The 23522-nt window shown below is 46.8% G+C and overlaps 2 protein-coding genes across 4 annotated transcripts; one reads left to right on the forward strand and one right to left on the reverse strand.

The window, feature by feature from the left end:
* Window positions 1-11553: 11553 nt before the first annotated feature.
* On the forward strand, window positions 11554-13906 carry Ncr3 (natural cytotoxicity triggering receptor 3). Its single transcript, XM_090356066.1, has 4 exons — window positions 11554-11684; window positions 13110-13454; window positions 13521-13654; window positions 13791-13906. The coding sequence occupies exons 1-4, from the start codon at window positions 11642-11644 to the stop codon at window positions 13833-13835; spliced, it is 567 nt and encodes a 188-aa protein (XP_090212192.1). The 5' UTR covers window positions 11554-11641; the 3' UTR covers window positions 13836-13906.
* Window positions 13907-14600: 694 nt separating this feature from the next.
* On the reverse strand, window positions 14601-17206 carry Lst1 (leukocyte specific transcript 1). Of its 3 annotated transcripts, none has more exons than XM_090356052.1 (3): window positions 16420-17206; window positions 16127-16149; window positions 14601-14815 (listed from the first exon to the last, which is right to left on the reverse strand). In XM_090356052.1, exons 1-3 carry the CDS (start codon window positions 16514-16516, stop codon window positions 14672-14674), a joined length of 264 nt encoding a protein of 87 aa, XP_090212178.1. In that variant the 5' UTR covers window positions 16517-17206; the 3' UTR covers window positions 14601-14671. The 3 variants fall into 3 exon arrangements, with proteins under 3 accessions (XP_090212178.1, XP_090212177.1, XP_090212179.1); XM_090356051.1 differs by having other exon boundaries at window positions 14601-14821; XM_090356053.1 differs by lacking the exon at window positions 16127-16149.
* Window positions 17207-23522: the final 6316 nt, after the last annotated feature.

A 23522-nucleotide genomic window follows, 5' to 3' on the forward strand; every position in this document is an offset into this window, starting at 1 on the left:
AAATAAATAAATAAAAAGAAGGCTTCTATTTGGAGCCTGGAGTGTGGCCTAGTGGTGGCGTGCTTGCCTAGCATGCATGAAGCCCTGGATTGATTCCCTGGTACCACATATACAGAAAAAGCCAGAGATGGTGCTGTGGTTCAAGTGGTACAAGCCTAGCCTTGAGAAAGCTCAAGTGATCAGTCCCGGAATTAAAGCCCCAGGACTGACAATAAATAAACAAACAAACAAATAATATACTGCTAAATTCCTTTTTTTTCTTCTTTCTTTTTTCATTCATTCATTTATTCTTTTTTTTAAAGACAGAACCTCATTATGTATCAAAATCCATAATTGAGCCTCCTGAGTTTAATTAATCCTCTTGCCTCAGCTTCTCTTGTGACTGGGACTAAAAATTCCTGTTACTGATGTCTGTCTCTACATATTTCCTCTTAATGAAAACTCAGTAGACATGAAAGAAGTATTTTGAGCCCACCTCTAATGGCTTCCTCCTGTAACCTTAGCTACTCAGGAGGCTGAAATATGGAGGATGGTAATTCAAAACCAGCCCAACCGAGAAACTCCATCTCCAAAATAAGCAGCAAAAGGCTAGGGCTCCAATGCAAGAACATTAGCCAAGGAAGCCAATTATGTGTGAAGGGTGCGTTTAAACCTTGGCATTGGAGGGAAGGAGGGGAGGGGAGAGGGAGAGAAACACTGTTAGTAACTGGAGGTGTGAGGTGAGCATAGTGAGGCTTCAGAAAGCATTTTTCATAGAAATAAGTAAATGGCTTTTAACCAGGTCCTGAGCTTCAGGTAGCTATAAAGAGTTACATTTTGCCAGGCACTGGTGGCTCATGCCTGTAATTTTAGCTACTCAGGAGGCTAAGATCTGAGAATCAAGGTTTGAAGCCACGCTAGGCAGGAAAAGACCAGGAGACTCATCTCCAATAAACTTCTCAGAGAAAGACGGAAGTGGCACTGGCTCAAGTGGTAGAGTGCTAGCCTTGAGCACAGAGAGGTTCGGACACAGGCCCAGCCCCTGAGTTCAAGCCCCAGCACTGTTTTGTTTTTTTAAAGTTGCATTTTGCCACGTTTGATAAGTCAGAACCCATGGGTTAGGACAGGAAGCCGAGCAGGACTGCTCACATTTTTCTGCGCTGTGGAAGAGAAGTTCTGAAATCTGTTGTCAGCTCTAGGAGTTGGGCAAGATGGATACAGAGCCAGAGGACAGATCCTGAGCACTTGAAAATATGATTTGGTGTGTTTACATTAGGATGCAGTATCTTTCTCTAATTTTTCAACTTTAGTAAAATCTACAGAGCTCAGGAATTTGAGAATTTAAGTGGGTTATTTGGAGGAACTGAAAAGTGGTACTGAAAGAGAAAGCAGCAAGACTACGTACGCGCATGTGCAGTCATGCACATTTGGTGTGCTGCTCAGCATAGGGTTAGCATGAGGAGCCTCTGATAAATGCCTCCCTGTCTATAGTCCTTATCCCCTTTGCCATTGATGGAAGTAAGAAGACCGGGTCTATATCTCCCCTGGGTAATTGGCCCTTGATTTGCCCTGCTGGTTTCCTTAGATGGTTTGCTTTTCTATTAGGTTTAAGTGCCCTCATCTGGTTTGCTTTGCTTTTGGATATCATTTTTGTTGGGCTTGATTCCACATACCTTGTGTGGTATTGGCCTATGTAAGCTTGTGCTAGCCGCATTCAGGGCTGCTGGTCTTAGACGAGAGTCCACCAGCAGTCCTCCGGCTCTCCAATGAAGACTCCTAATCCTGCGTGACTTCACTACCGAATGATTGACTGCTGGTTTGCAGGGTTGGTGAGGACCAGGTATCTCCCTCATGGAGGGGTCCTTGACCAGAGTCCTTGGCCAAGGCTCCACCACTAATGAAGACCCACGTCTTCAGCCCTCCCCTCAGCCTCTTCCCCTTTCAGAGCAGGGTTTTCACTTCCCACGGCTCTCTCCCTAACCTGACAGGGTTGGGGTGATGCTGGAATGGGTTCTAGCTTCTACACTTCCCTTTGTGGTATTGCCCTCTCTTCCCAGCTTCTGTGAGAACTGCAGCCCAGCTCTGTTGGTGCTCTGTTGGGGACAAGGTCATTTCTCTGGTCATACATCCAACATGTTTATTGAATGCCAAGCATGCTTCTAGGCTTGGTGAAGCAAATTAATGAAAATGCTTGTCTAATTGAGGAAAGCAGACAATACAAACACACATGTTAAGGACAATGGAGGAAAAGTAGGAAAAAAGAATTCTGCATGGGTGGCAGGTTTGAGTAGAGCAGTTGGGGAAACTTCTCTGAGAAAAGTGACATTTGGTTAGATTTAGAGAAGGTACAGGAACAAGCTGTGTGGAAATGTGAGTAAAAATGAAAGTTATTCCACTTTTATGCTCATCACTTCATATGAAGGGTTCTCTCACAGCTATCACACCTACCAATTCTTGGTAGATACTGAGTCTTCCATAGTTGAATTCCAATGTTGTCTACTAATCTCAGAAGTTAAAAGTCTCAGGCCAGAAGTTTGGCCTAGTGGTAAAATGCTTGCCTAGCATACACAAAGACCATGGTTCGATTCCTCGGTATCACATACATAGAAAAAAAGCTGGAAGTGGTGCTGTGGCTCAAGTGGTAGAGCTCTAGCCTTGAGAAAGCCCAAGGACAGTGCTCAGGCGCTGAGTTCAAGGTCCAGGACTGGCACACACACAAGAAAAGCATTCCTTAGCCAGGTGTGATGGCTCACACCTAAAATCCTAGCTACTCAGGAGGCTGAGATCTGAAGATCAGAGCCAGCCCAGGCACAAAAAGACCTGAGACTCTTTTTTTTTTTTTTTTTTTTTTTTTTTTTGCCAGTCCTGGGTTTCAGCTCAGGGCCTGAGCACTATCCTTGGACTTTCTCAAGGTTAGAGCTCTACCACTTGAGCCTCAGCACCACTTCTGGCTTTTTTTTTTTCTACGTATGTGGTACCAAGGAATCGAACCCGGGTGTTCATGCATGCTAGGCAAGCACTCTACCACTAGGCCAAACTTCTGGCCCCAGGACCTGAGACTCTTTTTTTTTTTTTTTTTTTTTGATGGTTAACATAGATTTATAAAAATATATGGACCTGAGACTCTTATCTGCAATTAACCTCTAGAAAATGAGAAGTGGGGCTTGGCTCAAGGGTAGGGTGGTAGCCTTGAGCTGAAGAGCTCAGGGACAGCACCCAGACTGAATTCAAGCCCCATGACCCACAAAAAAAAAAAAAAGAAGAAGAAAAAGAAGAAAGAAAAAGAAAAAAAGAGTATTACAGTTTGAAGCCAGCCTATGCAGGAAAAGTCTGAGACTCTTAATTTCCAATTCACCACCAGAAAGCTAGAAGTGGAACTGTGACTCATGTGGTAGAGTGTCAGCCTTGATTGAACAAGTTAAGAGACAGTCCTCAGGCCCTGAGTTCAAGCCCAAGTTCTGGCGCACACACACACACACACATACACACATGAGTAGTATGAATGACAAAATACATATTTTTTTAATTTTGGTTGGTTGTGAGCTTGAACTCATAGCCTGGGCACTGTCTCTGAGCTTTTTTGCTCAAGGCTAATGCTCTTTGAGCCACAGTACTGCTTTCAGTTTTCTGGCAGTTAATTTTATATAGTCTCATAGACTTTCCTGCCCCAGCTGGCTTTGAACCATGATCATAAGATCTCAGCCTCCTGAGTAGCTAGGATTACAGGTAGGAGCCACCAGCGCTTGGCCCTCTTTTCGTCTTCATCACTTAATTTTAATTTTTTTGAGAGCAGGGGCACACGTTGAGATAGGTCTCCTCTGCCTCCTTAGTCTGGGATTGCAGATATGCACCGTCATGGCCAGCTATCCTTAGTTGTTTTTCTGTGTTTTTGTTTTGTTGTGTTTTGTGCCTGTCTTGAACTCAAAATGCTGTCCCTTAGCTTTTTTTGCTCAAGATTAGTACTTTACCTCTTGAACCATACTTCCACTAATGGCCTTTTGCTGGTTAACTGAGCTGAGAGTGTTGTGTCTGCTCAAATTGGCTTTGAACTGCAATCCTCAGATCTTGGCTTGGTGAGAAACAAGGATCCCAGGTGTGAGCTATTGGCAGCACCTGATGAAGTGCTTGTTTATAACAGCTCAAAGCCGGCTTCTGGATAGCTGTAAGAGTATGTTGTAGGACTACAGCAAGGAAGCTGCTTTTACCTTGGAAAATGAAGGAAATCATTTATTTCTGACTAGTCAGCTGCAGTCTTGATCTAAAAGCACAGACAGAATCTCCTCCTAATTCAGTGGTTCTTAAATTATGGAGCTGCCACCACCTTCATGTGGACGTTACATATTCTCACGGTAAGTCCCACACTAACTGAATTGGAAACTGTGGGAGTGGGGCCCCATAGTAGTGTTCTGACATACAGCCAGAATAAGCACTGCTGAGTGCTTCAGATGCTTCTGCTATGCACTGAGACTCAGAAGCCACTGCCCTGATGTAGCATGACTCCCAAGCTCGTATGGCTTACTGGGCCATCTCCAAGGGTGCTGAAATAGCTAGAGAACAGGGCCATGGATGCTGTTGCTGCTGCTGCTCAGTCTTAGTGGCATAGAAAGAACCAGACACCCGGCTAGGGTTGTTCAAGTCTAGTTAAGCAGCTAGGGAGAGAATGTAGAGCTGGTTTAAGGAATAAACCTGCAAGAATCCTATGAAATTAGAGCCCCTTTTTCAAGTGGCATGTGTTGCTAAGGGCCCTTGTTATGCTTCTGTGGTCTCCAGGGAGACTGCTCATTAGTGGAGCCCTATGAATTATGCCCACAGGAAGAGAATGCACCGGCCAGAAAGCTTAGGTGTTCCTTTCTGTCCTGGGTGTCCCTTTGCCACTCTGTTTTTCTCTCTTCCTCTCTCTTTGCCAGGGAACATTCTGGGGCCTTAACCAGGAAGACAGTAGGAGGGACAGCACAGGGTTGGGGCTTTCCTTTTCAGGACTGATGTCACAAGGCCACCTCAGAGTGACTGGAACCTCCACTAGGGACAATGCTCCTCTCTAAGCATTTGCCCTGCTTGTCTTCCTCCAGACTTCAGTAGCCCAGGAGTTAGACCTCAGGGGAGAGTACCTCATTTTCAAGGCTCATACTCATGTTGTTTGTCAATGACCAGTTCACAGGTTAAAGGTTCTTAATTCAAAGCCGGGTGGTGACCATGCCTGGTAATCTTAGCACCCTAGGGACTCAAGTAGTAAGACCACAGGTTCAAGGCTAGCCTGAGCTATCAAGTAAGACTGTCTCAAAAAACAAAAGAACAGGGATGGCAGTTTGGCCTAGTGGTAGAGTGCATGCCTAGCATATATGAAGACTCAGGTTCAATTCCTCGATAACCACATTCATAGAAAAGCCGGAAGTGGTGCTGTGGCTTAAGTGGTAGAGCTCTAGCCCAAGGACAGAGCTCAGTCCCCGAGTTCAAGCCCCAGGACTGGCCAAAAAGAAAGAAAGAAAGCCAACCGGGGCACAAAAGTCTGTGGACTCTTAACTCCAATTAACCATCAGAAAATCTACATCGTGCTGTGGCTCAAGTGATAGAGTGGTAGCCTTGAGCTAAAGAGCTCAGGGACAGAACCCAGGACCACAACTGACCCTCCCCCACCTCAAAAAAGTAGCTTGCTAGTAGTTTATGCCTATAATCCTAGCTACTTGGGAAGCTGGAATCTGAGGATCATGGTTCAAAGCCAATCCCATAGGCAAGGAAGTATGTGTGACTCTTCTGTCCAAAAAAACAGAAGTGGCACTGTGTCTCCAGTGATGGAGTGCTAGCCTTGAGCAAAATAGGAGCTCAGGGATAGCACCCAAGCCCAGAGTTCAAGTCGTAGGACAGCAAAATAAAGGAATTCAATGCAATGGATTTATTTTGTTATTTTATATTTTATGCTTTACTGGAAGGCTAAAGTGACATGTGGCTTAAAATGAATTAGAAATCTCCCCTTTCGGGCCGGGAGTTTGGCCTAGGGGTAGAGTGCTTGCCTAGCATGCACGAAGACCCGGGTTCAATTCCTTGGTACCACATACATAGAAAAGGCCAGAACTGGTTCTGTGGCTCAAGTGGTAGAATACTGACCTTGAGGAAATCCCAAAGACAGTACTCAGGCCCTGAGTTCAGTCCTCAGGACTGGCACAAAAAAAAAAGAAAAGAAATCTCCCCTTTCTCCTTGTCCCACCACTCCCTCAGTTCCTCTACAGCCCCCTCACCTCTGTCTAATCTGTGGTGCTTTCCTGTGGGGATCCTGATTTGTAAACGTGTGTGTGTGTGCACAGGCCTGTATGTACATCTGTGAAGGGGGTGAGGGGCTGGCATTACCTGGATCTTCTTACTTTTTTTGTGGGGGGGGGTCATGGGGCTTAAACTCAGCCTGGGCGCTGTCCCCTGAGCTCTTCAGCTCAAGGCTACTGCCTTACCCTTGAGCCAAGCCCCACTTCCCGTTTTCTAGAGGTCCTTTTATGCCCAGACTGGCTTTGAACCTTGATCCTCAGATCTCAGCCTCCTGAGGAGCTAGGATTACGGGCATGAGCCACCATGCCCGGCTTTCTTCCTACTTTGTATTGTAAATGGGCATCCTGTTTTCTGCAGTGGCTGCTGGGTCCCACTTATGAGCTCAGACAGCTATCTCTGAGGCAGGAAAACAGGTCAGGGTTTAGAGCCTTCAGGGCTCAGCCTTATAGCAAGCCTGAACCACCACTGCCAGAAGCCTTTTCTTACCTAAAAAGGCTCCACATAGGGCTTTGGGAGAAATGTGACAGCAGCTAACTTCTAAACCTCCCCCTCGTCTCCTAGAAACCTATAGAGCAAGGAAGAGAATGAAACAGAGCACTTTTCACTAAATCTAGGAGACATCAAAAGCCTACAGACTCTAAATTATGGGTATGTGTGACCAAATTCCAAGCTGAGCAGGCAGTCCACAGCAGAGCCCCAGAGAAGCGCCTGGAGAGAGGGAGACATGTGCAGATGACAAATAGCTCTTTATTCCTGAGAGGAAAGGCCTCACTGTGGGGAGAAAAAGAAAGACTAGAGCAGAGCTGGCATCTCCAGAGTCACCCAGAAGAGGCAGATCTCAGACACAGTATCAGAACTCCAATATTAAATGTGAGTGATGAGAGCTGCTGGAATCTCCTGCTAAGCAAAGCCTGGAGAGCTTCAGAGGCAAGAGGAAATAGCAGCTACACAAAGGTGACAGATTTGAAGGAAATGATCCGTTATAATACAAGAGGAGAAGAGAAACTTGAATTTGTAAACCTGGAAAGCTCTCCTGTATCCTCTCCACCCCTTCTACAAGGTCTGCTAATAATTGGGGAGAAAAATCTCATTTAAGGAGCCAGGCACCAGTGGCTCTCACCTGTAATCTTAGCTACTCAGGAAGCTGAGATCTGAGGATCATGGTTCAAAGCCAGACAAGGCACAAAAAGACCTGAGACTCTTACCTCCAAATTAACCTCTAGAAAACCGGAAATGGGGCTTGGCTCAAGGGTAAGACAGTAGCCTTGAGCTGTAGAGCTCAGGGATAGTGCACAGACCAAGTTCAAGCCCCATGACCTACCAAAAAAAAAAAAAAAGAAAAAAAAAGAGGGGCTGGGAGTATGGTCTAATGGTAGAGTGCTTGCCTAGCATGCATGAAGCTCTGGGTTTGATTTCTGGGTACCACATACACAGGAAAAGTCAGAAGTGGTGCTGTGGCCGACGTGGTAAAGCACTAGCCTCAAGAAAGCTCAAGTACAGTGCACAGGCCCTGAGTTCAAACCCCACTTCAGGCAAAAAAAAAAAAAAAAAACCAAAAAACTAGAACAAGTTCAGAATATATCTACTTCAGAAACCCTTTTTTTTCTTTTCTTTTTTTTTGGGGGGGGGGTCTGTCCTGGGGCTTGAACTCAGGATTGATCTCTCCTATTTCTCTCCCTCTCTCCCTCTCTCTCTCTCTCTCTCTCTCTCTCTCTCTCTCGTCTCTCTGTCCTTCCTTCTTTCCTTCCTTCCTTCTTCCTTCCCTCCCTCCCTTCCTCCCTCTCTCTTTCTTTCTTTCCGCTGGGGTTTGAACTTAAGACCTGGGTACGTCCCTCTACCACTTGTGCCACTGATCCTGAGCTGCTTTTTGCTCAAGGCTAGCATTCTACCACTTTGAGCCAAAATGCTACTTCTGGCTTTTTTGTTTATGTGGTACTGAGGAATTGAACTCAGGGCTTCATGCATGTCAGGCAAGTGCTCTACCACTAAGCCACACTCCCAGCCCTTCCTTCCCTCCCTCCCTCCCTCCCTTTCTTTCTTCTTCTTCCTCTTCTTCTCCTTCTCCCTCTTCCTCCTCCTCCTCTTCCTTCTCGTCTCCTTCTCCTTCTTCTCTCCCTCCCTCCTTCCGCCCTGCTCCCTCCTCTCTGTCTCTGTATCTTTCTCTCTCTCTCTCTTGTTTCTCTGCCTGCCTTTCTTCTCCCCCCCCCCCCTTTCTCTCCTCTTTCTGCTGGGGCTTAAAATTAAGACCTGGGTATGTCCCTCTACCACTTATGCCACAGTTCCACTTCTGAATTTTTGGTGGTTAATTAGAGTTAAGAGTCTCATGGACTTTTCCTGCCCCAGCTGGAGATACTTTTCTCCACTTGCCTCTGGCTTGGGGATGGTTAGGAAGGCAAAGTAAGGCAGGAAACAGAAGCTGGAGAAAAGCTAAGGGTGCCTCAAGCGGCCACCAGGGGGAGCCTTTACATTGCTAAAATCCCACACCTTCCACTGCCAGGCAAAGACTGAGTCTTCTGATGGTTGTGCCACAGATATGGTTGTCCAGGCGGCTGAGAGAAGTTTAAATGATTTATTCAAGATCATCTGACAGCTAGGCACTGGTGGCTCTTGCCTGTAATCCTAGGAGGCTGAGATCTGAGGATTGTGGTTTGAAACCAGCCCAGGCAATTCAGCACACACACACACACACACACACACACACACACACACACACACACACACACACACACACACACACACACACAAATGGAAGTAGAAGCCAGATACAGTGGCTTACGCCTGTAATCCTAGCTACTCAGGAGGCTGAGATCTGAGGATTGTGCAGTTCAAAGCCAGCCTGGGCACTAAAGAACAAGAGACTTCTTTTTTTTTTGCCAGTCCTGGGCATTAAGCTCAGGGCCTGAGCACTGTTCTTGGGTTTTCTTAAGGCTAGAATTTGAGCCACAACACCACTTCTGGCTTTTTTCTATGTATGTGGTACTGAGGAATTGAACCTGGGTCTTCATGCATGCTAGGCAAGCACTCTACCACTAGGCCAAACTCCTGGCCCAAGAACGGAAGACTCCTATCTCCAATTAATCCCTAGAAAACTGGAAGTGGGACTATGGCTCTAAGGGGTAGGGTGGTAGCCTTGAGCTGCAGAGCTCAGGGACAATGCCCAGGCCCACGACATACCAAAAAAAAAAAAAAAAAAAAAAAAAAAGCCCAGGCTGGCTATCAGCCTCTCAACTAGCTATAATTATAGACATGAGCCATGAGCCACCAGCACCAGCAAAAGCCAGCTTTCTTAATCCTAAAATCACTAGTTCTCAGACAATTCTGCAGGAATAAGTGGGAAATGGACAATATCTGAACATTATTCCAAAACCGCTACATACAGAATAAAATGTATATTAATTGAAAAGGAGATGGGAGCTGAGGGCTGGTGGCTCATGACTGTAATCCTAGCTACTCAGGAAGTTGAGATTTTAGGGTCATAGTTCAAAGCCAGTTTTGAGTGTCTTATCTACAATAAGCCACCAGAGGGCTGGGATGTAGCTCACTGGCAAAGCCGTTGCCTAGCAAGTGCAATGTCCTGGGTTTGATCCCCAGGTCCCAAAGAAAAGACACACAAAAATAACAGTTAAACAAATCAAGGGCCGGGAGTTTGGCCTAGTGGTTAAAGTGCTTGCCTAGCATGCATAAAAACCCGGGTTCGATTCCTCCGTACCACATACATAGAAAAAAGCCGGAAGTGGTGCTGAGGCTCAAGTGGTAGAGCTCTAGCCTTGAGAAAATCCAAGGACAGTGCTCAGGCCCTGAGCTCAAGCCCAGGACTGGCAAAAAAAATCAATCAATCAAACAAACATATACAATTAATCGCCAGAAATGGCACTGTGGCTCAAAGTGGTAGAAGGCTATCCTTGAGTGAAAAGCTCAGGGAGGGTGCCCAGGCCCTGATTTGAAGCCCCACAACCAGAAAAAAAAATTTCATTCCTATAATCCTAGCTACTCCAGAGTCTAGAACCTGAGAAAGTTCAGCTCAGGCAGAAAAATCCCTGAGGATCTTATTCTGATTAAGCAGCCAAAAGCTGGAAGTGGAAGTATAGCTCAAGTGGTACAGCGCCAGCCTTGTGCAAAAAATGCTAAACAAGAGTACAAGGCCCTGTGGAACTGGGAGTGTGGCCTAGTGCTAGAGTGCTTGCCTAGCATGCATGAAGCCCTGGGTTCAATCCCTCGGTAACCATATGCATAGAAAAAGCCAGAGGTAGTGCTGTGGCTCAAGTGGTAGAGAACTAGCCTTGAGAAAGCCCAAGGGCAGTGAGTTCAAGCCAGGACTGGCAAAAAAATAGTGCAAGGCCCTATTACCAACACACTCACATAAATTAAAAGGTGCCAAACAAAGTGTCTGTTGAAGGCTAAGCCTAAGTTCCACCCAGAATATTGCACTACTGTGTGTTTCACTTGTTGCCTAGCATTTTCTGGAGGCTTGCATTCTTCTGAGTACTTTATTTTTGATAGCACTGAGCTTTGAACTCAAAGCCTCTTGCTTGCTAGTCAGTTGCTCTACCACCTGAGCCATACCTGCAGTCCCCAAACCAGCACTATTTTGGCTGCATATTATCTCCTGTAGCCATATAATACACATGCCAGGGTGTGTGGCATACTTGTGTACTAATTCCTGTATTAGCATGGAATTTTGTATAGCTTGACATATCTTACATTTGTGCCTACAAATTATATTTCATGCTGTAAGTATCCAATAAATGCATGAATCAAATGATAAATGAATGTCTTAGCCCTTGTGAAAGGCACCACATAAAACAGACTTCTGCTAGTATCTTCGTTTTGTGGAGATCTGAATATGAGGGAATCCATACTCCACCATCAATAGTCCTTTGCCCCACTATGGAAGACAACAACCTTATGCAGCTCCCAGGCAAAGTTCCTAGTAATCCTTCCCTCTCCTATGCCCCACCAATCACCTTGCTTTTCCTAATCTCATTTCGAGGAGATTGAGGAGGGCCTCAAAGGAAGGAAGGGAGGAATGAAGGAGTGGGCCTGGGCATGGTTTGAACACAGGGAGGGGCCCGGGTAAAAAGCTGGTCTTCAGAAGGTGAAGCAAACCACATCCTGGTCTCAAACGCCTACTCAGCCTAGTGTAACCAGCTACCTAAACCCCTTGCACTCAGGCAGCCAGCCCACAAGCTGCCCCCTCGGAGAGTCCCAAGCCTCTCCAGCATCTGCAGCCTCCACTGGGGAGGCTCGCATTTGCTACCCAAAGTGCCAGGCAGCTGTGGTCCTTGGCAAGTGATGGGGGAGTCCTGATTGTCTCTAGGGACTTCCCTACTCCCAGCAGGTGACCAGAGTCATTGGTCATCCAGACCTCACTGCCGAGGGCCCCCTCACAACTGCAGCACTCTCCACCATGGCCCGGACGCTGTTGCTCATCTTTATCATGGTCCATTCAGGTGACAGGGAATTTGCTCAGGATCCTAATGGGTGTGGAGTTGGGAGGAATGGGGGTGAGGGAGGCAAGGCTTAGATGTCCCAGGGCACACAGGTGGGATGGAGGTTGAACATTGTGACCTGAGCACCACTTTGAGGAAAGTAGTGAGGCCTTCATCTCCATAAAGCTGATGCCTGGGAAATTCTTCAATTCCTAATCCTTCCCGGTCTATCACGTCCTGCAAGGGTCATTGGGAACTTTCATCCTAGAGATTAAGTTGAAAGGACCTTTAAGAAAAGTCTAGTTAGGGGTGGAGGGGGGGGGAGCAGGAGTTTGGCCTAGTGGTAGAATACTTGCCTAGCATGCATGAAGACCCAGGTTCAATTCCTTGCTACCACATACATAGAAAAAGGCAGGAAGTGGTGCTGTGGCTCAAGTGGTAGAGGTCTAGCCTTAAAAGTCCAAGGACAAGGCCCATTAAAAAGGAAAAGGCTAACTGGCTACTGGTAGTTTATGCCTATAATCCTGGCTAGCGAGGAGGCTGAGATCTGAGGATTGTGATTCAAAGCCAGCCTGAGCAAGAAAGTCAACTCTTATCTCCAATTGACTACAAAAAAATGCCAGAAGTAGAGCTATGGCTCAAGTGGTAGAGTGCTAGCTTGGAGTACAAAAGCTCAGGAACGGCACCCAGGCCCTGAGTTCAAGCCCTAGGGCTGACACCAATAAATAAATAAAATACAATAAAATAATCCACACACAAAGAATTGGTTTGCCAATATAGACAAGTTTCATAGCAATCTCAACCAACTAAAGCTGTCTTTACCTGGAGATTTAATTAATGATTGAACCAAAAACAAGGGAGCAAGAATGATTTACTATAGAACATCATTAGTACTTCATTAACAACTGGAATAGTATAATAACCTTTTTAGTTAACTACAGCCACATTCATTAATGAGCTTCAATTATACTCTGGCAGGCTACATTTAAACAAGACAAGTTTCTTGGGCCAGGAGTTTGGCCTAGTGGTAGAGTGCTTGCCTTGCATGCACAAAGACTTGGGTTCAATTCCTCAGTATCACACACATAGAAAAAGCCAGAAGTGGTGCCGGCTCTCAGGTGGTAGGGTTCTAGCCTTAAGAAAACCCAAGGACAGTGCTCAGGCCCTGAGCTCAAGCCCAGGACTAGCAAAGAAAAAAAGACACTGTTGCTTGTGATAGTTGCTGGTGAATGATGGGTGAGGATGAGGTGAGAATTGGTCTGGGAAAGAGTTTTAAAAGTGATTTAATAAACAGTGTTAAGGAACTAAATTGGTAAAAAGAGGCTTAATGAAATACCCGAAGTGCTTGTTTTGATACACAGTATGAAGAGGGACAGGGCAACTATTTTACATCTTCTCTTTAGATGAACTGGGTGGCATTTTTCTGGGTCTTCTCTTTGGCTTCAGGATCCTGTGAGCTCTGGGTGTTCCAGCCCCCTGAGATTCATACCCAAGAAGGCACCACTGCCCTTCTGCCCTGCTCCTTCAATGCCAGTCAAGGGAAAGCAGCCATTGGTTCTGTCACATGGTACCGAGACACAGTGGCCCCTGGGAAGGAGGTGAGCAACGTGACCCCAGAGTTCAGAGGTCGTCTGGCCCCTCTCGCCTTTTCCCGATTCCTCTTTGACCACCAGGCAGAGCTGCACATCTGGGCTACTCGAGGCGGCGATGCCGGTGTCTATGTGTGCAGGGTGGAGGTGCTGGGCCAGGGTGTTGGGACCGGGAATGGGACCTGGCTGCTGGTGGAGAAAGGTGAGGTCACGGGAGGCAGCACTCCCTCAACTATGGATCCCAGGACTCCCAAAGTCCCTGCCTGAGAGTCAAGCATTCCTCCTCACCACTCTTATGCAGGACCTCCTCAGAGCAGCATGGCGCTCCTCCTGCGGGCTGGAGTCTATGCCTTCAGCTTCCTTTCTGTGGCCCTGGGCAGCACCTTCTATTACAGGGCAGAGGTGAGTAATGGAGCCATGGGCAAGGGTGGAAGAGATGGGTGGGGCAGTAAAGGAGCTGGATGAAGGAGTGCCAAATACTTGGAAGAGAACTGCTTCTGGGCTGTGACACTGAGTGGTTGCCATCTTCTCCCACCAGGACACTGGCACACAGGAACACACCAACTCCCTCGGCAGCCCATGAAGACTGGTTCCAGACCCCAGGAATTCCAAACCTCTTCATGAGAACGCAATAAATCCTTCCCTTCCTCACCACTCTTTCCTCTTTGTGAATCTCATGTATTTTTCTTCTCCATTCTTCAGAGATGTCCATCTTTAGCTTCCCTGGCTGTTCTAGCTACCAGGTCTGACCTAGAAATGTCTAAGAAGAGATTTGTCTGGCAATCATGTCAACAGTGCTTTTAGCCCCCACCTTGGAGCTCAGCATTCTCTCTCTCAGGCGCAGAGCAGAGGCTGCTACTGAGAAAGGGAGATTATCAAAGCTAATTATTCCCACTTGTTAACTGTCCCTTCTGGCCAGACCTACAGATGGTTTTCTGAGCTGCACACCAGTGGCTCATGCCTGTAATCCTAGCTGTTCAGGAGGCTGAAATCTAAGGATCATAGTTCAAAATCAGCCCGTGAGAAAGACCCTGAGATTCATATCTCCCATTAACCACTCAAAAACTGGAAGTGGTTTCGTGGCACAAAGTGGAAGAGCACTAGTCTTGAGCAAAAGGAAATTAGGGACAGTGCCCTGGCCCTGAGTTTAAGCTCCAATAACTAAAAAAAACAACAGTAACAATAGCAAATAGTTTTCTGAACCTGAAGGAGATGGGATCCCGAAACACCTTTCCTCACCCAAAAGGCATCAAGCCAGGAGTGATCGGGAGGGTAAGCCACTTCTGTTTTGATGGCGTTCATTCCATATGTTGGCTTGAGATGGACTGAGAAATCCAAGACATAGAAATGGTGTGATCACAGACTTTACTGGTGAACCACAGGAGCCTGGGATGAGAGCGGTGGGCAGGACGGGAATGTTCAGGTGGATTTGTTCCTGGCAATGCAGGCATAGTCACTGGTACTGGAATCCTCCTTTGTTCCTTCCTCTTCTCCATCCACAAGGTCACTGCTGGATACTGGCAGCCTATGCAGAGATGCATAGTGGATCTCTGGCTCTGGGATCTGGGCCTCGCCAGGCGGAAATGGATGATGAATGAGTGAACAAGTAGTACCTTCCATCCTTCCCTGAGTTCTGCCCCTCACTCCTACCTCTCTTCCTCATTGTGGCCCCATGCTTCTTTTATCTTTCTCTTTCTGATCCTTGCCCTTCAGTCTGTGTATCTGACCACCTCTGTCTTCCAGCCCCATCTCTAGCTATGTGTGTTTCTCTCTCCCTCCCTTCTGTGTTTCTGTCTTCATCGTTGGCCTAAGTTCCTATTCTTTTTTCTCACTGCTGTTTCTCTTTGTGTCTCTCAGTCTCTAATTTTCTACCCTTCTGTCTCTCTCATTCTCTCTCCTACTTTTGCTCTTGTTTCTCTCTTATGTTCTTTACCTGCTTTTTTTTTTTCCTTCTTTTTTGTGTGACCATACTGGCACTTGAATTCAGGGCCTTGAGCTCTTACTTGGCTCTCCCATCCCTTTTAAGGCTAGTGTTCTACTATTTGAGTCACACCTCCACTTGCAACGTTTTTGCTGCTTAATTGGAGATAAAAGTCCCATGGACTTTTGTTCCCAGACTGTTTTTTTTTTTTTTGCCAGTCCTGGGGTTGAGCTCAGGGCCTGAGCACTGTCCTTAGACTTTCTCAAGGCTAGAGCTGTACCACTTGAGCCTCAGCACCACTTCCGGCTTTTTTCTATGTATGTGGTACCGAGGAATCGAACCCGGGTCTTCATGCCTGCTAGGCAAGCACTTTAACCACTAGGCCAAACTCCTGGTCCCCAGACTGGTTTTGAACTGTGATTCTCAGATCTCAGCCTCCTGAGTAGCTAGGATTACAGTGTGAGCCACCAATGCCAGGCTTTGTTATTGATTCTTGTTCTCTTTCTCTTTTTTCCCCTATCTTTGTCTCTCTTATTTTTTTCCTCTTCTTGTTTTTCCTTCCACTCTCATTTTCTCTATATATTCTCTCTTACTCTCCACCCTCCCCCCCCATTTTGTGCCTGTCCTGCGGCTTGAACTCAGGTCCTAGGAACAGTCTCTAAGCTTCTTTTGCTCAAGGCTAGCACTCTACCACTTGAGCCATAGCTCTACTCTGGCTTTTCAAATCATTTACTGGAGATAAGAGTCTCAAGAACTTGCCTGCAAGGGCTGGCTACTACCTCAGATCTCAGCCTCTGGAGTAGTTAGGCTTATAGCTCTGGATCTCTTATTTCTCCTTTTCTTCCCTTATATTCTCCATCTCTCTGATTCTCCCACACTCCTTTCTCTTGGCCCCAGCTACCTTCCACCCCCACTCAGGTTGTCATTGCCAATCCCTCCCACCCCAGTCTCACCTGGCTCCTCTCCAGCCTCTTCACTGAAAGAAAAGAATCAAGTCAACACAGCCCTCCATCGGTCTGCCATCCCCTCATTGCTCCCACCTCCCCAGCAGGTACGTCCTTAAGTCATTGACCCTGTGGGAACTTGTGGCCAAAATTCTGGCCCTCTGGACACTCCTGTCTCTCTCCAATTCTGCTCCCAACATTCTCCACACCAGACTTGTCAGGATCAATGGGATTTCTGTCCCCACAGTAGGAAGGATATGGCTAGGCAAACTGTAGCTGAGGGAGGTGAGGGTGGGGCTCACCTCTTCGATGGAGCCGACACAAGCAGATGGACAGAATGACCAGAAGCAGGAGCAGGAGCCCTCCCAGCCCCATGCCCCCATAAAGGTAATAGTTCATTTCTGTAGGGAAGAGGGATTAGGATTAGAAAGTCTTTGTCTCTCTTCTGCTGTCCTGGACTCCTTGCTGGCTCTGGACATTTTAATTTCCCCCTCTAATCATTTTAGAGGTAGAAAAGATATACTTTCAGGGAGAGACATCAGATTCTCACTTCCTACCAGAGGTACACATCCCTTGTCAGTTACCTCATTTCTTATCTGAGACCAGTCAGCCCTCTGTAGCTTCTTAGTATAGTCTCTGCCCTTTCTGGGACTCCTGTGAAGTCCCCTTTTACCTATACTAGTTTATCTAGGGAGTCCTATCACTTGCTTGTGAACCACACAGCACACATTTTCCCCACAACTTCCTGAGCACCCACACTCTCCCTGTACGGCGTGAGAGGCCCCTTACTTACCTGTGCAATTGTCTGGGATAATAGCCATCTGACACAGGTCTGGGAATGGAGAACTGGAATAGAATTCAAGAAGCTACCCTCTGTCTCTGCTAGGCTCAATGGCCTGGGCTTGTCATCTGCTACAAGTTCCTCATGTGTGAAGCAATAGGGGGGTGGGGGGCTGTGTTAAAATTCTTCCTCTAGCTGAGAAGCCTCATCTATGTGTCAATCCTGAGCTGGGTGCATGTGCCCCCTAACTGCTGATTCCCACCACAGTGTAGGATATGACAGTACTCCATTCCCAGGGGAGGAGCCTGAGACTCCAGCCTAGGCTTTAACAAAAGCCAGCCCGGAAGTGATAGAGTTGGAGTTCAAGGTCAGTTCTATCTCCTTCCAGAGGCCTCTTCTTCCTCCTCTTCATAGGAGGCTGGCCAGACAGCAGTTCTGGAGGTTCCCCTCAAGCACCCCATAGTTTTAGGTGCTGGTGAGAGGGCTGCTGGAAGGAAAGTCTGAAGTAGCTAGAGGCAGGGACTGGTGGAAAAGACAGGAGGATGTTCAGTGTCCCCAGCTGTTGCGGCCCCAGGAGAGTGGGGCCTTATTTGGTTTGTAGGGAGAAGTGGGGCAAAGAGAAGTGTCTGGGGCCTATAACTTCCCCTCTAGCACTTCCTGCTTTTCAACCACTGGTTCCTGTTTAAGGCAAAGAGAGAGCCACAAACTTTACCTTAGAGCCAGCAGTAAGGACTGTAGTTACAAACCAAGATCCTTCTGAGCTTCTGAGTTTAAGAGAAAAGCTGAAAAATAAGCTCAGGGACAGTGCTCAGGTCTTGAATTCAAGCCTCAGGACAGAGAGAGAGTGAGAGCAAGAGTGAGCGAGCGAGAGAGAGAGAGAGAGAGAGAGAGGGGGGGGGGGGCTGAATGCCAGGCACTAGTGGCTCGTGCCTGCAATCCTAGCCACTCAAAAGGCTGAGATCTAAGGATTGCAGTTCAAAGCCAGCCCAGGCAGGAAAACTAGAAGTGGCACTGTGGCTCAAAGTGGTAGAGCATTAGCTTTGAGCAGAAAAGCTCAGTGACAGTGCCTAGACTCTGAGTTCAAGCCCCATGAGTGGAAAAAAAAGAGAGAAAGAAAGAGAGAATAAAAACAAACAACAAACAACAAAAAAGGTGGAGCTCAGGTAGAAGGGGAGGAAAAGTAGATAATTTTTAACTTCATTGGAGAGTCCAGATTCAGAGGCTCAGAAAGATACAAGATTCACCAAGTGCGAGTGCTGTGGCTCACGCCTGTAATCCTAGCTACTCAGGAGGCTGAGATCTGAAGATCAAGGTTCAAAGCCAGCCCGGGCACAAAAGGACCTGAGACTCTCATCTCCAATTAACCTCTAGAAAATGGGAAGTGGTACTTGGCTCAAAGATAGGGAGGTAGCCTTGAGCTGAAGAGCACCCAGGCCCGAGTTCAAGCCCCATGACATGCCTCCCCCCACACACAAAAACTGAGACTCTTATCTCCAATTAATAACTAGAAAATGGGAAATGGTACTGTGGCATAAGGGGTAGGGTGGTAGCCTTGACCTGAAGAACTCAGGGACAGTGCCCAGGCCCAGAGTTCAAGTCCATGACCCACACACACACACAAATACAAGATTCCTCTAGGATGCCACACCCATATTCTACCTCCCTTCATCTTAGCTTCGTATTGCTCTGGGGTGTGGCCACCCCTCCAGGGTTTCCCTGGCAGATCCTACTAGTTGGGTGTGAAGAAGGGCTGTCACCTGACCTTCTTGCTGCTTCTCTGGCTTTGACTTCTCTCCCTCCACTGGATTGCCCCCTCCCTCACCCCAGCATCTAGGAGAAGAGGTGCAGCTGTGAGGGCTGCGGCTCCTTTGAGGCTCCTGGGTGTACTAGGCTAGTTGGCCCGCTCTGCTCCAGACATCTGTCCATCCCACTTTAGTCAATGAATGAGTGCCTCTTCCAGGTTTCTTCTCTGATTACATTGTTCCTATAAGTCCTCATTTTGCGTCTACTAAGAGCCCATGATGGATGTGTGTGTGTGTGTGCATATACCTGTGTGCATGTGTGTGTACACGTGCATGCGTGCATGCGTGCATAGTCTGGCTCCTACATCAGACAGAGCTCTGGTGGGTGTGGAGTCACTCTCTTGGTGTTGTGCAGTTATATCCAGCAGGATGGTTGCAGCTGACAGATTGAAAAGCAGGAGAGTCAGAGGCAGGCAGATTCACATGAGCAGTGCTGATGTAGGACAGAAAGTGGAGGACAATTTGGGAGGTATGGGTAATCCAGGAGAAGCTTCTGTGAGAGGCAACCTTCTATGTTGGGCACAAAGCTAAAGGTAATGGTTCAAGGCCCTCTGGGCAAATATTTGGGGGAGGCCTCTTTGGGGCACTGAGATGGAGAGGGAGAGGGGTGCTGGGGATTGCACACTGACTTCGAAGAGGGTGAAGGCTTGTTGTTCAGAAGGAGGCAAAGGAGAAAGAAATCTGAGCCTACATTCATGTCTTCATGGGGGTTTTGTTAGTATTTTCTTTTTTACATAGAATCTCATTACATGGTGCACACTGGCTTTGAATTTGAGATCCTGTTACCTCTGCCTCCCAGCTGCTGGAATGACAGGTGTGTACCACCACTCAGCTACTTGAATTGGAGGAAACTTTCTTCTACTCCCCTCCTCCTCCAGCTTCAAAGCTCCCCTGCAGAACAACAGCACCATATCCTATCGGTGGTTTTTTTTTTTTTTTTTTGCCAGTCCTGTGCTTGAGCTCAGGGCCTGAGCACTGTCCTTGGACTTTCTCAAGGCTAGAGCTCTACCACTTGAACCTCAGCACCACTTCCGGCTTTTTTCTATGTATGTGGTAACGAGGAATCGAACCCGGGGCTTCATGCATGCTAGGCAAGCACTTTAACCACTAGGCCAAACTCCTGGCCCCGCGGTGGGTTTTTTTAAATTACATTTTATCATTAATTTTGACATCTTGTTATTTTTTAATTCAAAAAAAGGAGAAAGGATTATATAGTAAGTTCTGGAAGCATGACAGAGAAATGGTAGAAAAATGTTTACCAAGTCCAGTGCCCTGAGATCCAAGTCCAGCGCTATCCCTCAAAAGGATAGAGTTGTACAGTGCATTTATCCCTACCACCTCTATTTTATAAATCATGTTTCTTGTATTTACAATACCACAAATCTATCTCCATTGTTTGCATTTCTCAAGATTGCAAGCATGAGTTCATATCATCCTTAGCATGCTGGATCCCTGAGTTTAGAATTTATTTAATGCTGAGTTCAGTACTTATTTCCTCATTTTTCTCTTTGTTTCTTTGCTTGAAGAAGACAAAATTTACATATAGTGAAATGTACAAACCCAAAATTAGTACTCAGGTTTGTGTGTGTGTGTGTGTGTGTGTGTGTGTGGCAAACCTAGTACCTCAGAAATGCTGGCCATACACTATCATTGAGCCCTTCCATAAATTTCTTAGTTTCTCTTGGCCTCAGTTTTTTTTTCTTAGTATTTTTCTCAGGATTAATGGAATTATATATGAAGTAAGTAGATCTGTGTTTGCTAGAAACTTGATACTATTTATTTGCTATGTTATCATTGTTACTACTCAAGCTCAGAGGGGTTATCAAGAAGGGGAGACAGCTGAATGCTTGTAATCTTAGTTTCTCGGGAGGTTAAGATCTGAGGACTCTGGTTCAAAGCCAGCATGGGTATAAAAATGTGAGGGATTTTTTTTTTTTTTGGCCAGTTCTGGGGCTTGAACTTAGGCACTGTCCTTGAACTTTCTCAAGGCTAGCACTCTACCACTTGAGCTATAGCACCATTTCTGGTTTTCTCTGTGTATGTGGTACTGAGGAATTGAACCCAGGGCTTCATGCATGCTAGGCAAGCAGTCTACCACTAAGCCATGCTCCCATCCCCTGAGAGACTCTTAACTCCATGTAGTCAGCAAAAAGCTGAAAGTGCAGGTGTGGCTCAAGTGCTAGAATGCCAGCCTTGGGCCAAAAAGCTCAGGGCAAAAGGCACTGAATTTAAGCACCAGTAACAGCACCAAAAAAGTGGGGAGATGATCTGGAACCATTTCCTTACTCTTCCTTGCAGCTGGTTTTACTTTCCTGAAGTTGTGCTCCTCTTTTCTTTTTTTTGGTTAGTCATAGGGTTTGAACTCAGGGCCTGGGTGCTGTCCCTGAGCTTTTCTGCTCAAGGCTAGTGCTCTGCCACTTTGAGCCACAGTGCCACTTCCAGTTTTCTGGTGGTTGATTGGAAATATGATTTCTCAGACACTTAGCTGGGCGTGGTAGGTAGGTGCGATGGCTCACACTTGTGATCCTAGCTACTCAGGAGGCTGAGATCTGAGGATCAAGGTTCAAAGCCAGCCTGGGCATAAAAGGACCTGAGACTTTTCAGTTAACCCCTAGAAAGCGGGAAGTGGGGATCAGCTCAAGGGTAGAAGGATAGTCTTGAGCTGAAGAGCTCAGGGACAGCGCCCAGGCCCAGAGTTCAAGCCCCATGACCCACAAAAAAAAGTCTCAGGGACTTTTGTGCCCAATCTAGAACCCAGATCCTCAGGTCTCAGCCTCTTGCGTAGCTAGGATTACAAGCATGAGCCACTAGGGCTCAGCTCTTCTGCTCCTCTTAAACTCTTCCCTACCTCTTCCATTCACTTGGTTCTTGCTGTTTTGTTTTGCTCATTCATTCATTCATTCATTCATTTACCTTTCCCTTCATTTACTCATAAACATTTTGTAAATTCCTACTAAACTTTATAAGCTCTGAATGTTAGGGCTTTTCTCTTCTGTTTCCCTGCTAGTGTTTGAATCCTGCCCTTTGCCCTTTATTTATTTATTTGGCCAGTCCTGGGCTAGAGCTCTACCACTTGAGCCTTAGCACCACTTCTGGCTTTTTTCTATGTATGTGGTACTGAGGAATCAAATCTGGGTCTGCGTGCATGCTAGGCAAGCACTCTACCACTAGGCCAAACTCCCGGCCCTGCCCTTTATTTTTTGAGAGAGGATCTTCCTAACTTTGGCTAAGCTAATTTTTTATTAGGGGCATGTGGTCATGGGGCTTGAACTCTGGGCCTGGGCACTGTCCCTGAGCTCTTCAGCTGAAGGCTACCACCCTACCTCTGAGCCACAGTCCCACTTCCAGTTTTCTAGTGATTAATTGGAGATAAGAGCACCAGGAGAGTGGCCTAGTGGTAGAGTGCTTGCCTAGCGTGCATGAAACCCTAGGTTCAATTCCTTGGTACCACATACACAGAAAAAGCCAGGAGTGGTGGTGTGGCTCAAGTGGTAGAGCATTAGCCTTGAGAATGCCCAAGAAGTGAGTTCAAGCCCCAGGACTGGCAAAATAAAATTAATTAAATAAATAAATAATTGGAGGTCCGAGAGTTTGGTCTAGTGGAAAAGTGCTTGCCTAGCATGCACAAAGACCTAGGTTCGATTTCTCAGTACCACATACATAGAAAAAGCTGGAAGTGGTTCTGTGGATTAAGTAATAGAGCTCTAGCCTTGAGAAAGCCCAAGGACAGTGCTCAGGCCCTGAGTTCAGACCCCAGAACTGGCAAATAAATAAATAAATGGAGATAAGAATCTCAGGTTCTTTAGAACTTAGGCTGGCTTTGAACCTAGATCCTCGGACCTCAACCTCCTAAGTACCTAGGATTACAGGCGTGAGCCACTGCACCGGCCTGCCTAAACTAATCTTGAACTTGAGATCCTCTTGCTTCCACCTTAAGAGCAGCTGAGATTACAGATGTGTAGTGCAGTGCCTGTCAGTCTTAGACTGAAGCTTCCTTATTAGGGACATGTCTCATTGTTTTCACTTCATTTTATACGCTTTGTAGAAAAGGAAGTAATGCTTTGCTTCCATCCTCAGGGTGAAGTGGAGGGGGGCCCCTGCCCCTTTATGAAGCTGCCATTGATGTAGATGGCTCAACTCTGCCATTCCCACGTGGTGCTAGGGTAGTGGGGTGAGCAGGACAATAAAAAGGGATCTATTCAAAGAAATAGACTCTTCTCAAGGCCAGATCACTCAAGACTTCAGCTTTTGCCTTCTTACCCCAGCCCTTGACCTGGACGTGTCTGCAGGCTTTCTTCCAAAACCAGCTCGAGAGCATGGAAGAACGCACACTAGCCAGGCGCTGGTGGCTCACGCCTGTTATCCTAGCTACTCAGGAGGCTGAGATCTGAGGTGAGTGGTTCAAAGTCAGTCTAGGCTGCAAACTCCATGAGTTTCTTTCATCCAATTAACTCTCAGAAAACCAGAAGTGGAGCTGTGTTTCAAAGTGGCAGAGTGCTAGCTTTGAGCAAAAAAGCTCAGTAACAGTGCCCAGGATCCGAGTTCAAGTCCCACGACTACCAAAACAAAAATGCAAACCACTTTGAACTTTTGGGTTGTCATGATATAGCCTTGTAATTTGTCTTTTTGCAAGCTACCTCCTCTCCTGAGGCTTCCTTCCTCTGACCCATGTCTAGTTCATCTTCAGCACTACTCTCTGTAGCAACTCCTTCCCCAATTCAGAGAACCCAGGCATCCAACTGCCCCACCCCAGCTCTGGGTAAACAGGAAGCTGGGTGAGGGGAGCAGGGGTGTGTGGAAAGTCCCAGCCAGGTATATGGGT

Source organism: Megascapheus bottae, chromosome 22 (genome assembly GCF_031878675.1).
Source record: "Megascapheus bottae isolate mThoBot1 chromosome 22, mThoBot2.hap1, whole genome shotgun sequence".
Classification (NCBI taxonomy): Eukaryota; Metazoa; Chordata; class Mammalia; order Rodentia; family Geomyidae; genus Megascapheus; species Megascapheus bottae.

Excerpts from the sequence above, each read along its gene's own strand:
- Ncr3 (XM_090356066.1), top strand. The coding sequence starts at position 11,642 with ATGGCCCGGACGCTGTTGCTCATCTTTATCATGGTCCATTCAG. Across the intron at positions 11,685-13,109 it reads CTTTATCATGGTCCATTCAG|GATCCTGTGAGCTCTGGGTG; the intron begins GTGACAGGGAAT and ends CTTTGGCTTCAG. Across the intron at positions 13,655-13,790 it reads CCTTCTATTACAGGGCAGAG|GACACTGGCACACAGGAACA; the intron begins GTGAGTAATGGA and ends TTCTCCCACCAG.
- Lst1 (XM_090356051.1), bottom strand. The coding sequence starts at position 16,516 with ATGAACTATTACCTTTATGGGGGCATGGGGCTGGGAGGGCTCCTGCTC. Across the intron at positions 16,150-16,419 it reads GTGTCGGCTCCATCGAAGAG|TGAAGAGGCTGGAGAGGAGC; the intron begins GTGAGCCCCACC and ends CTTTTCTTTCAG. Across the intron at positions 14,822-16,126 it reads AGAGGCTGGAGAGGAGCCAG|GCCCAGATCCCAGAGCCAGA; the intron begins GTGAGACTGGGG and ends CCGCCTGGCGAG.